Consider the following 14,075-nt stretch of genomic DNA (forward strand, 5'->3'; position numbering starts at 1 on the left):
TAAAACATTTTAATTATTGTTATTAAAAAAAAGGTTTTTAAAACCATGTTTTTTATTTGTTTTCATGAACGACTCATTGCACTTCAAATATCAGTGAATGAGCTATCCACATTGCAATGTTTTGAAATGCGCGGTTCTATTTAGAATATTTCCTCATTACCATACAAACAGGACGTCATCGTTTGTGCTGCTGATAGAATACAAGTAGAAGAAGACGCTTCTTCAACAACAACATAGCTACTGATTCAGCCATCTCTGTACCGGTAGCTTGTTAGCCAACATTAAACCGATCAATTGCATCACTTTAGACAATTTTTTTGTATAGCTACATGAATAGTTGTGTTTTAAACCCGATTCGGATAACGTATGTACTAGTTGATTTAAACGGAATTTGCAATTTAAGACTGATACTGAGCCTAGCACCAGGGCAGTCGCTCATGCTAGCTAGCTAACATCCCCGACAATGAGCTCACAAAGCTTCTCCCCGGCTGCTGAAAAAGAGGTCTGCTGGACAGAGAAAGAACCTCTGGGGCTGAACATTGTCGTAAAAGAAGAAGACGGGGATACAGTAAAAGGAGAGGAAGAAGCTTTCAGAACGACGAAGGAGAAAGAGGAGGCTATCACATCGAAAGAAGAGGGGGCTGTTATGGTGAACGAAGATAAAGGACCTTTTGTAGTAAAAGAGGAAGTAGACGAATTCAGAATGAAAGAGGAGACTATCACATTGAAAGAAGAAGAAGAAGAATATTGTATAATGAAAGAGGAAGAGATAGCTATCTCAATAAAGGAGGAGGAAGACGTTTTGGAACTGAAAGAGGAGGCAGGAGGTGAGACTGAAGACACCAGTGAGTTTTGTCACATATAGAACAAGGTTTTGTCTAGAAGGGATTTTACAGATTTTTCGTAGCAGGTTTAGGAGAACTTATGCAGCAGGTTAAGGTTAGTTAAAATTGGTTCTGCCCAGTATGCTTAATTTGATCCCTTTGGAAACAACAGAGTGTGGTGTATCTCGGGTTAGTTATACAAATCTTTGGTATTGTCTTAAAAACAGTTGTGGAGGCATTCTACTGACCTCCGTTTTTTTTTCCTTTTCATTTTAGTTTAGTTTGTATTCAGAGTTCGCTCTCTGGCTGAAGGTCCTAGGATTTAGAGAGTGATATGCCTGGAATCAGGTAGAAAGCCAGCTACACCCTTTGTTTTAACCAATGGCTGAACTCTTCCCTTTACAGAACCAAGGCAAAATGCTGTTTTCTGGCCCTCCCAGGGCTGTATAGTGAAAGAGGACATCAGAAAAGTACAGCAAGAATATAGTGTGGCTCCCATGAGTCCCAGCCAGACTGTTGATGATGATGGCAATGTTATTCACTGCAATGAAGAATGGGACATGGAGGACAAGGATTGGTTTCCTAGCAACCGGCTGGAGGTAATTATTTCCCAGTCATTGAGTGTTTTGGTTCTCAACAGTCCTTCCTTGATTCTTCAACCTCCTTCTTTGAATACATTAGAGGATAATATTTGAGGTTCCTCCAAATGTCCTATATATGTAAATGTACTTGGCAAATAAAGGTGATTCTGATTGGACTTTCTCTTCCAATACAATTTGGAAAGGAGGTCCAGAGAATGAGAGGAGTCAAAGAAAGACTGCTGAGACTTTTGATAATTCAAATTTCTTTGACATGTAGGAGAGTTTCCCACCCTAAATTGATTCTGTCATTATTTACACATATGTGTTTTCCAGGACACGTCTTTCCCACCCCCCTCCCCTCTCCCGGAGTCCCCAGGTCGTGCCTCACTGTGGGGTCTGAAGAGGGTGTCTGTGTGGCTAGTCGATTGCAGGAAAACACCAGGGCTGAGTGGAACTGCGAGAGAAGGAGATGAAAAGGGAGATTCAGATTCAATGTCATCAGGTAAGAATAATGGTGTGTGGATTAGACTCCAGTCTTCTTCTGTAACAGTTCATTAATTGATCAATATTTATTTATTGACCCATATTTGCAAAACATAGCTATTTAGTGTTGATTAGCAGCTCATCTGTCAGGGCTATACAGTGCAACCGTTTTGGTCTCATGTAGGGCTGTTGATGGTCTCGAAATTTAGTCAGCCGGTGATTGTCAAGCAAATAACTGTCGGTCTCACAGTAATTGACCGTTAATTAATCTTAAACACATTTAGCATCGTCTGGCTTCCACACACAGCCTACAAGCCACTGATGCAGAACTTTGGAACATCTACATTTTAAAAAGTCAAATAAATCCATGTAATATAGCCTACACCATCACAATAAATCCATGTAATATAGCCTACACCATCACAATAAATCCATGTAATATAGCCTACACCTTCACAATAAATCCATGTAATATAGCCTACACCTTCACAATAAATCCATGTAATATACCCTACACCATCACAATAAATCCATGTAATATAGCCTACACCTTCACAATAAATCCATGTAATATAGCCTACACCATCACAATAAATCCATGTAATATAGCCTACACCTTCACAATAAATCCATGATTTTATTTTAGACTGGTCTAAAGAAACATGATATGGAGAAAATGTATTCTACTTCAGAAGAACAGAATAGCATACTCTGAGTTGTCCTTATGGGGCGGCAGGGTAGCCTAGTGGTTAGAGCGTTGGACTAGTAATCAAAAGGTTGCAAGTTCAAATCCCCGAGCTGACAACATTTACATTTAAGTCATTTAGCAGACGCTCTTATCCAGAGCGACTTACAAATTGACAAGGTACAAATCTGTCGTTCTGCCCCAGAACAAGCAGTTAACCCACTGTTCCTAGGCCGTCATTGAAAATAAGAATTTGTTCTTAACTGACTTGCCTAGTAAAATAAAGGTAAAAAATAAAAAAAATGGCATAGCCAGATCAGGACCTAACATATGACTGTGGGCTACACTTGTTCATTTAGCAGATAAGATTTGCTTAGAATTCCATGGCATTATTTTATAGTGTGAATAATACAATTGAACAAAGCTGAATAATATAGAAGGGATATTTTCTCCAAACAATTTGAGGGAGTGTGCACATGCGGCTATTCTGTGTTGAGCAGTTAACAAATACATTGGTACTCTTATATGCTCAATTTAGTGTTATTAATGTAACTTTAGTTGTTCTACAAACATTGGGCTATATATTTAGATGTTTAATACATTGTCAGGCTGCATGATGTGACTAATGATGATTTGAAAAAAGTTGCCTGAAAGGCATGGGCTCTGCTTTGTTTCTACACACTTCATCAGTCCCTCATTCACAATTTGACAAGTACTTGATAATGCCTTGAATTTCCCGGCGGCATCCCCTTTGTGTGGCCATAATACACCCTAAAAAAATCCCATTTGCAGCCCTTTCCCTGAGTGCTGCCTGCTCCGAAGCAACTATCATCTCACTCAAATGGCTCTTCGTCTTTCTCACAGGCTTCAAGTGAAGACACTTGTAATAGGATAAGAACGCGTGCATAGGATAAGGACACTTGCAGTTGCGTCCCCAATGTGTCTATCGGGGACGCAACTGCACGCGTCCTTATCCTATTCCGAGGTGCATATTGAAGATATTCGGAAGAACTGTCCACATTTACTTTTCGTCAGCCAACAAGATGAGTAGGCCTAACGAATAGCAACAGCACTAACCTATGTCAATCTACTGTCCCCCATAGTACAAAAGTTGACCTAATCTGTGCAAGAAATAAATATTCTAAACATAGTCTGGGACAGTTGTGGGATGTGATAGATCTCAAATTAATACAACCATTAGCTTTAAAAAAGACGACGTAATGAGGCTGACGCAACAGATCAGAACGTTTAGCTTATTTTTTTTTTTAATTTTAAGAACTACTCAGAGTATGACATCTTGTAACTGTACAACAAACATAGTGATCCTAAACTTTGACACTGTACACTGAGTGTACAAAACATTAGGTACACCTTCCTAATATTGAGTTACACTCCGTTTTGCCCTCAGAACAGCGTCAATTTGTTGGGGCATGGACTCTAGAAGGTGTTGAAAGTGTTCCACAGGGATGCTGGCCTATGTTGACTCCAATGCTTCCCACAGTTGTGTCAAGTTGGCTGGATGTCCTTTGGGTGGTGGACCACTTGATTCTGTACTGTTCTGGACATAATATGGACTTGGTCTTTTACCAAATAGGGCTATCTTCTGTATACTACCCCTACCTTGTCACGATACAACTGATTGGCTCAAATGCATTAAGATGGAAAGAAATTCCACAAATTAACTTTTAACAAGGCACACCTCTTAATTGAAATGCATTCCAGTTGACTACCTCATTTTGTATGTGTATTTATTATGGATCCCCATTAGGCAGCAGCTGCTCTTCCTGGGGTCCAGCAAAATTAAGGCAGTTTATACAATTTTAAAATCATTACAATACATTCACAGATTTCACAACACACTGTGTGCCCCCAGGCCCCTACTCCACCACTACCACATATCTACAGTACTACATCCATGTGTATTTATAGTGTGTGTGTGTGTATATATGTCTGTGCCAATGTTTGTGTTGCTTCACAGTCCCTGCTGTTCCATAAGGTGTTTTTTAATCTGTTTTTTAAAATCTAATTTTGCTGCTTGCATCAGTTACTTGATGTAGATAGAGCCATGACTACATGGAATTCTATGTAGTACTGTGTGCCTCCCATAGTCTGTTCTGGACTTGGGGACTGTGAAGAGACTAGAGGTCGACCGATTATGATTTTTCAACGCCGATACCGATTAATGGAGGGCCAAAATAAGCCGAAATCGATTCATCGGCCGATTAAAAAAACAAAAAAAACATTTATTTGTAATAATGACAATTACAACAATACTGAATGAACACTTATTTTAACTTAATATAATGCATCAATACATTTTTTTTAAACCTCAAATAAATAATGAAACATGTTCAATGTGGTTTAAATAATGCAAAAACAAAGTGTTGGAGAAGAAAGTAAAAGTACAATATGTGCCATGTAAAAAAGCTAACGTTTAAGTTCCTTGCTCAGAACATGAGAACATATGAAAGCTGGTAGTTCCTTTTAACATGAGACTTCAATATTCCAAGGTAAGAGGTTTTAGGTTGTAGTTAATAAGGTATTTATAGGACTATTTCTCTCTATACCATTTGTATTCAATATACCTTTGACTATTGGATGTTCTTATAGGCAATTTAGTATTGCCAGTGTAACAGTATAGCTTCTGTCCCTCTCCTCGCTCCTACTGTCGTGGAGAATCGTCTCAGAAATATAACACTCTTACAAGAACTTGTGAATTCAATATACACTTTAATACAAAGTAGCAAAACTGAGCCCTTCCATGGAATGACCCTATCACAAACATAACAGGGCCGAGTCCCTCCATGGAAAGAGACCAAATTCTCATATTACAGAGTCCTGCCTTTATAGGATTCTGTCTTTGCATAACGTATAGAGTCCCCTCCCTCTATATGAAAATAGCTTCCCTTGACCTGTCCATTATTTTCTTCACATCTTCACGCCCACTAACGCTCATATCTGCTTTTGGTTAGGTTATAACGATGGTAGAACCCTTTTCACGTCCTAAAAATAATGTATCCATTGCATGCTTATGTTTCACGTGTTAGTCATCAGTTATCTTGCTTCCATCTTTCTTCCTGTATCCTGCTGACCATAGTACGTCCAGCTGTCATAAATGTACGTATGGTCTTGGTTAATGTACTCTTTCAAAAATAGAGTATTATCTGGGTGCATATGGCCTGGTGTCATCTTCTCTTAATGTGCATGTCCTTGCTACTTCAGCCTGGCAACTAGACCTATTTATATTTAATGCTTTTGCTCTCCTTAATGGTTTGCTCCTACACTACCTGGGCTCGAACGAGGAACACATCGACAACAGCCACCCTCGAAGCAGCGTAACCCGTGCAGAGCAAGGGGAACAACTACTCCAAGTCTCAGAGCGAGTGACGTTTGAAACGCTATTAGCGCGCATCCCGCTGACTATCTAGCCATTTCACACAGCTTAATCTCGGGAGTTGATAGGCTTGAAGTCATAAACAGTGCAATGCTTGAAGCACAGTGAAGCGCTGCTGGTAAAATGCACGAAAGTAATATGGTCGAATCTGGAAACTATCATTTCGAAAACAAAACGTTTATTATTATCGCATATACTCTGACTCTGCGTGCAATGAACGCAAGAGAAGTGACACAATTTCATCTGGTTAATATTGCCTGCTAACCTGGATTTATTTGAGCTAAATATGCAGGTTTAAAAATATATACTTCTGTGTATTGATTTTAAGAAAGGCATTGATGTTTATGGTTAGGTACACATTGGAGCAACAACAGTCCTTTTTCTGCGAATGCGCACCGCATCGATTATATGCAACGCAGGACACGCTAGATAAACTAGTAATATCATCAACCATGTGTAGTTAACTAGTGATTATGATTGATTGATTGTTTTTTTATAAGATAAGTTTAATGCTAGCTTGCAACTTACCTTGGCTTCTTACTGCATTTGCGTAACAGATAGGCTCCTCAGGGAGTGCAATGAGAGGCAGGTGGTTAGAGCGTTGGACTAATTAACTAAGGTTGCAAGATTGAATCCCCGAGCTGACAAGGTAAAAATCTGTCGTTCTGCCCCTGAACAAGGCAGTTTACCCACCGTTCCTAGGCCGTCATTGAAAATAAAAATATGTTCTTAACTGACTTGCCTAGTTAAATAGAGGTGTACATTTTTTATTTATTTTAAATCGGCCAAATCGGTGTCCAAAAATTCCGATATCCGAGTGTTATTAAAACTTGAAATCGGCCCTATTTAATCGGCCATTCTGATTAATCGGTCGACCTCTAGAAGAGACCTCTTGTGGCATGTCTTGTGGGGTATGTATGTGTGTCCAACCTGTGTGCCAGTAGTTTAGACAGACAGCTCGGTGCATTCAACATGTCAATACCTCTCATAAGTAAAAGTAGTGATGAAGACAATCTCTACTCCACTTTCAGCCATGAGAGATTGACATGCATATTATTAATGTTAGCTCTCTGTGTACATCCAAGGGCCAGCCGTGCTGCCCTGTTCTGGGCCAATTGCAATTTTCCTAAGTCCTTTTTTGTGGCACCTGACCACACGGCTGAACAGTAGTCAAGGTGCGACAAAACTAGGGCCTGTAGGACCTGCCTTGTTGATAGTGTTGTTAAGAAGGCAGAGCATCGCTTTATTATAGACAGACTTCTCCTCATCTTAGCTACTACTGCATCAATATGTTTTGACCATGATAGTTTACAATCTAATGTTACTTCAAGCAGTTTAGTCATATCAACTTGCTCAATTTCCACATTATTTATTACAATATTTAGTTGAGGTTTAGGGTTTATTTCCGAATACAATACTTTAGTTTTGGAAATATGTAGGGCTAACTTATTCCTTGCCACCCACTCTGAAACTAACTGCAGCTCTTTGTTGAGTGTTGCAGTCATTTCAGTCGCTGTAGTAGCTGATGTGTATATTGTTGAGTCATCTGCATACATAGACACTCTGGCTTTACTCAAAGTAAGTGGCATGTCGTTAGTAAAACTTGAAAAGAGCACGGGGCCTAAACAGCTACCCTTGGTAATTCTAACTGGATTATATTTGAGAGGCTTCCATTAAAGAACACCATCTGTGTTCTGTTAGACAAGTAACTCTTTATCCACATTATAGCAGGGGGTGTAAAGCCATAACACATATGTTTTTCCAGCAGCAGACTATGATTGATAATGACAAAAGCTGCTCTGAAGTCTGACAAGACACCCGTCACAATAATTTTATCGTCAATTTCTCTCAGCCTGTCATCATTTGTGTAAGTGCCGTGCTTGTCGAGTGTCCTTCCCTATAAGCATGTTGAAATTCTGTTGTCAATTTGTTTACTGTGAAATAGCATTGTATCTTGTCAAACACTATTTTTTCCAGAAGCTTACTAGGGGTTGGTAACAGGCTGATTGGTCGGGTGTTTGAGCCAGTAAAGGGGGCTTTACTATTCTTGGGTAGCGTAACGACTTTAGCTCCCCCCCAGGCCTGAGGGCACACGGTCTCAAGTAGGCTTAAATTGAAGATGTGAAAAATAGGAGTGGCAATATCATCTGCTATTATCCTCAATAATTTTCCATCCAGATTATCAGACCCCGGTGGCTTGTCATTGTTGATAGACAACAATCATTTTTTTCACCTCTTCCACACTGACTTTATGGAATTCAGAAGTACAATTCTTGTCTTTCATTATTTGGTCCGATATACTTAGATGTGTAGTGTCAGCGTTTGTTGCTGGCATGTCATCCCTACTTTTGCTTATCTTGCCAATGAAAACGGCATTAAAGTAGTTTGCAATATCAGTGTGCTTTGTGATGAATGAGCCATCTGATTCAATGAATGAAGGAGCCGAGTTGGCTTTTTTTCCCCAAAAATTTAATTTAAGGTGCCCCAAAGCTTTTTTCTATCATTCTTCATATAATTTATCTTTGTTTCATGGTGTAGTTTCTTTTTATTTCGTTTAGTCTCATGATTTCTTAATTTGCAGTACGTTTGCCAATCAGTTTGGCTGCCAGACGTAATTGCTATACCTTTTGCCTCATCCCTCTCAACCATACAATTTTTAAATTCCTCATCAATCCAAGGGGATTAAACCATTTTTACAGTCATTTTCTTAATGGGTGCTGCTTATTAGTAACTGGAATAAGTAGTTTCATAAATGCGTCAAGTGCAGCGTCTGGTTGCTCCTCATTACACACCACAGACCAGCAAATATTCTTTACATCATCAACATATGAATCACTACAAAACTTATTGTATGACCTCTTATACAATATTAGGCCCAGCCGTTGGAACTTTCCTACATATGGTTATTATATTGTGATCACTGCATCCTATGGATTTGGATACTGCTTTAAAGCAAATATCTGCAGTGTTAGGAAAGATGTGATCAATACATGTTGATGATTTAATTCCTGTGCTGTTTGTAACTACTCTGGTAGGTTGACTGACAACCTGATCCAGGTTGCAGGCATTGGTTACAGTTTGACGTTTTTTCTTGAGTGGGCAGCTTGATGATAGCCAGTCAATATTTAAATCACCCAGAAAATATACTTCTCAGTTGATATCACATACATTATCAAGCATTTGACACATATTTTACAGTTACTGATTGTTAGCACTTGGTGGTCTATAGCAGCTTCCCACCAGAATGGACTTTAGGTGAGGCAGATGAACCTGTAGCCATATTACTTCAACAGTATTTAACATTAAGATTGTCTCTAAGCTTTACAGGAATGTGGTTCTGAACATAGACAGCAACACCGCCTCCGTTGGCATTTCTGTATTTTCGGTAGATGTTATAACCATGTATTGCTACCACTGTCTCATCAAAGGTATTATCTAAGTGAGTTTCAGAGATAGTCAGAATATGAATGTCATCTGTTACAAGCAAGTTATTGTCTTCATGGATCTTGTTTCTTAGGCTACATATGTTATATGGGCTATTTTTAGCACTTTTCTGGGTTGCTTGATTGTTTTTAATGCTTTAATGGGAAGTTTATCAGAGGTAGACTTACTCATGTTATTTACATTAGAGCTGATAGTGCAGGGTGAGCTGCATAAAGGGGTCTTCCTACTATTGCACACCGCCTCAGTGCTAACAGTGTAACTCTGGTTTATAGGGTCATGATTACTGCATACAATAGCTGTAGGATAAACAGATGTATTTGGTGCAATTAGGGGTACATAAATTAAATTACTTACATTGTGTTTTTTTGTATTTTACTAGGCAAGTCAGTTAAGAACAAATTCTTATTTTCAATGACGGCCTAGGAAAAATGGGTTAACTGCTTGTTCAGGGGCAGAACGACAGATTTTGTACCTTGTCAGCTCGGGGATTTGAACTTGCAACCTTTCGGTTACTAGTCCAATGCTCTAACCACTAGGTTGATGACTCATTGTCACAATGGTAGAGAACCTGAAATTATTGGCCATTTATTTGAGTCTTTTAATGCTAAAATCTGTTCTTTAAAATCCATTTTCAAATGTTCCGAGCTAGCCCTTCTGATGTCGTTTGACCCCCACATGGACTATGACAGTGTCAGCTCCCGGCATCTGTGGTAGAACAGTCGGAAGCAGCCTTGTTATGTCCTGTACTTGTGCTCCTGGGTAGCACAGAGTTTTTGCCTTGGGGACCGAGATGTTTCTCACCATAGAGCTGCCTATGATGACAGCTGGTGATGTTGAATGGGCCGGTCTCTCAGGCAGCCTCATGTTCTGTTGAGGCTGGGAGCTCCGAGGATCTGAACCCGAGTTAGAAGAATACCAAGAGTGTGCAAAGCTATCATCAAGGCAAAGGGTGGCTACTTTGAAGAATCTCAAATATAAAAATCTTTTGGTTACTACTTGATTCCGTATGTGTTATTTCATAGTTTTGATGTCTTCGCTATTATTCTAAAATGTATAAAATAGTTCAAATAATGAAAAAACCTTAAATGATTAGGTGTGTCCAAACCTTTGACTGGTACTGTACATGTAACCTCAATTAGCTCGACAACTAACATTGACTCGGTACCAGTACCCCCTGTATATAGGGAAAGGTGGATACCTAGTCAGTTGTATAACTGAATGCCTTCAACTGAAATGTTTCTTCCGCATTTAACCCAACCCCTCTGAATCAGTTTCGTTATTGTTATTTTAATGTTACTTTAGAATTTTTTTGATTTAGTTTATTTAGTAAATATTTTTTTAAACTTATTTTTCTTAACTGCATTGTTGTTTAACTGCTTGTAAGTAAGCGTTTCATGGTAAGGTCTGCAACCGGTTGTATTCGGCGCATGTGACAAATAAAATTTGATTTGAAGGCTTAAAAATCTCCTCAGCCTACATCTACACTGATTGAAGTGGATTTAACCGGTGACATCAATAAGGATCATGGCTTTCATCTGGATTCAGCTGGTCAGTCTTTGTCACGGAAGGAACCCAACCTTAACCTTAATGTTTTGGACACTCAGTGTTTATGACATGAGTTGTATGATATGGAAGTGTGAAGTCCATATTTAGATTCACGGGTGTTTGGTTTGCTTGTATGACGTCAAAGCAATATTTATTATAATCCTCAACGTCTCATCTTTCAAAATACATACTCCTCTTAATTTACAGCAATTCCCTCACTTAAGCAACAAAAAAATGTATAAAAGCTGCCAAATTGGTGGGAGGGATGGGGGCAACTTCTTGTCGTGCGAGGGGCTCAAGTTCAGAACGGCTGTCAGTCAAAACCCATACGGCGCTGAGAAGTGCAGAGTCAGAGCTCTGACGTCATGTATAGCATGTTACTGTACAGCCACTGCATGCCAATTTAGGCATTTATCAGTGCACAAATCTCTCATTTTTACCCGTATGCAAGTACCCGTTGTCAAGTTTTTCGGGGCAGGCTAACTCCACTGTAACCTGAATTAAGTGTTTGAGGTGTGAGTTGAGGAACAATCAAATCAGATTCCCTCCCCGTAGCACAGAAGGCGTTAAAGGACAATTCTACCACTTTTCAACTTCATTCATTATATCCAGCACCAAACCAGTTTCTACATATGTGATCTTTGGTTAAAAGGATAAGCATTTTTTAGGACCTTTCTTCTTATCTGTGACATCACAGGGTAGGATTAAAATAGGGATGAGCACGGTTGTCCGAATATTTGAATATCTGAAGGAATGTTAGTATTATTTACTTGCAAATATTTTTTAATAATAAAAAAAAATAATTAATAAATACTTTGGAAATGTTTTTATAAAATTGTCTGTGACTTTGCTACATACAAGGATTGACCATGTCATTAGGCATTTTAATAAAACAACAGTTATATTACAGTTTTTATGAGTGTGCCAGTGGAGGCTGGTGACTTAAAGAATTGAGGAGGATGGGAGACCCATGGTATAGGCACGGAATGCACAGAGACCACAAAGTGTGTTTCAAAAATCATCAAAGACAAATTATTTTTAACCTAAAGCATTTAATAAAGACATTTATAGTACAATATTTTGGGGAAGGGGAATGAGAGGGCTACTTACACAGTGTTGGAAAAGGATCACAGCAGTGATTGAATGAGGGTATGTGGCATGAGTTGAGGTGTTCAGAGGCTTGACCAGTGTAGGATAGGATTTTACTGGGAAGACAAAAACAATAACACAACATACTACACAGTTAGACAAAAGAGCTAAGAATGAGTTAGTCTAAGCAAAGAGTAAAGTCTTTGATCTATAATAATGTGATTTGTGTATGTGATTGACTCTACATACAGCAATGAGAGAAAATTGATAGGGGTACTCGCAGTGCTTGGAAGGAAAACATTCAATGTGCCAGTGGATAAACAGGTACATGAGACGTTGTGGCTTCAGTTCATGTCAGGAGAAAGTTGACAATAGTAGTGGAGCGGAGTCGTCATCACCTGTTAATCAGGGAACAGGAGGGGACTTAGCTGTAAATACAAATAGCAGATACATTATATTACAGCTGCGCCATCGTAGGTTTGGATGGTTTCTCTATGAAGTTAAACTCCGGCATCTCAAAATTAATGTAGTCAAACACAGACTGCGCATCTCGTCCACTTGACACATCAAAGTAGCCCAAGAAACGTTCCTGAATAAAGCCCTGATCATCCACGTACCTGACGATAACTGACAACTGCAAGCAGACTAGTGGCACCATAGGTCCCAGAGCGGTGGGGTTTTCCTGATAGGTTAACCTAACTATGAAAATTCTGGACCCAATAAGGCATGACAGTGATCCGTTGTAAAAATGTTTTATATGGGCTATGATGGGACCATTTTTTTCCTAATCAAGTCACATTGTTTAAAAAAAATGATTGATGAAAACCCTGTCAAACTGCAGCTTCCTTATATTTGTTCATATTAATTATATTTAGACTAGATTAGAAGGGGGATTTCCTCTACTCAGACACGTAGATAACAACTGATAGACAATGGAATTCACAGGGCTGAGCTGGCTTTATGCATGTTTGCATCATGCAGGCCTATGCAACTGTAGGCCTTGTAAATAAAATGACACATGCCATCACTATTATGTTGATTGATTCATTCCTGGTAATAATTTTGGATGACAAACGTATAGGCAGCCTAGCCAGCCCAATTTTGAATATAATAGAAATGTGATCAAATTCACATTTTCTCCTGACACACATATGGACTATAAGTACATAACGTTACCAATTAGTTTACCCTGACCAGATGGACAGGGAGCATAGGCTGCATGCAGCCGCTCTTATTAGTAGCCTGCAGTTGATCAGACGGAAAAATAATCTCGTTTTCATCCCATAAAGCATGTCAGATTTCTAATGTTTAGGTGTAGCCGAGGCTGCGGCAACATTTATGTCATGAGTTTTTGCTTGTGCCTGTCCGGAGTGATTATGTGTTATTGTCTTTGCTAAATAAATACTGGAGGAAAGTGCAAAGCCTACTTGAGTGCATGCGGGGAACAAATGTGCTGCCTCAACCTCTCTCTTTAATCTAACGTTTAATGGATTATGCGATGGAAGCTATCAAATCATTCGGAATTGTTTTTGACATCCCAGAAAAGATGTTCAGCTTGTAAAGAATCGTAAAGTGCAATTACAGGTGGCTTAATGACAGGCTCCCTGTTAACCAGCTATACATTTGATACCAGTTGATATTGAATGCTCTCACCTTTTCATCATTCTTCATGAAACTGATCTCAGGTAGAGGACGACCCTCGCTTTTAATTCACACCTTTTCCGTGTACTCCAGAGAATGAAAGGGGTTCTTCAACAAAAAGTCTGCACACTCGCGCTGGTAGTTAGCTACTGAAGTTAGCAAGGCAACTTTAAATACAGTTGAAGTCGGAAGTTTACATACACCTTAGCCAAATACATTTAAACTCAGTTTTTCACAATTCCTGACATTTAATCGTAGTAAAAATTCCCTGTCTTAGGTCAGTTAGGATCACCACTTTATTTTAAGAATTTGATATGTCAAAATAATATTAGAAAGAATGATTTATTTCAGCTTTTATTTTTTCATCACATTCCCAGTGGGTCAGAAGT

At 39.0% G+C, this 14,075-nt stretch overlaps 1 protein-coding gene across 2 annotated transcripts in view; it reads left to right on the forward strand.

The window, feature by feature from the left end:
* The first annotated feature begins 208 nt into the window (after nt 1-208).
* The window catches only part of LOC135539404 (oocyte zinc finger protein XlCOF6-like), a 32,435-nt gene continuing 18,568 nt past the window's right edge, over nt 209-14,075 (forward strand). The window contains exons 1-3 of one of the 2 annotated variants that reach the window (XM_064965275.1): nt 209-845; nt 1,230-1,423; nt 1,739-1,907. In XM_064965275.1, the coding sequence (XP_064821347.1) occupies nt 464-845; nt 1,230-1,423; nt 1,739-1,907 (745 nt within the window). In that variant the 5' untranslated portion in view covers nt 209-463. The remainder of the gene's footprint in view (nt 846-1,229; nt 1,424-1,738; nt 1,908-14,075) is intronic. The other variant, XM_064965276.1, reaches the window with a different exon arrangement.

Source organism: Oncorhynchus masou, chromosome 5, assembly GCF_036934945.1.
Source record: "Oncorhynchus masou masou isolate Uvic2021 chromosome 5, UVic_Omas_1.1, whole genome shotgun sequence".
Lineage (NCBI taxonomy): Eukaryota > Metazoa > Chordata > Actinopteri > Salmoniformes > Salmonidae > Oncorhynchus > Oncorhynchus masou.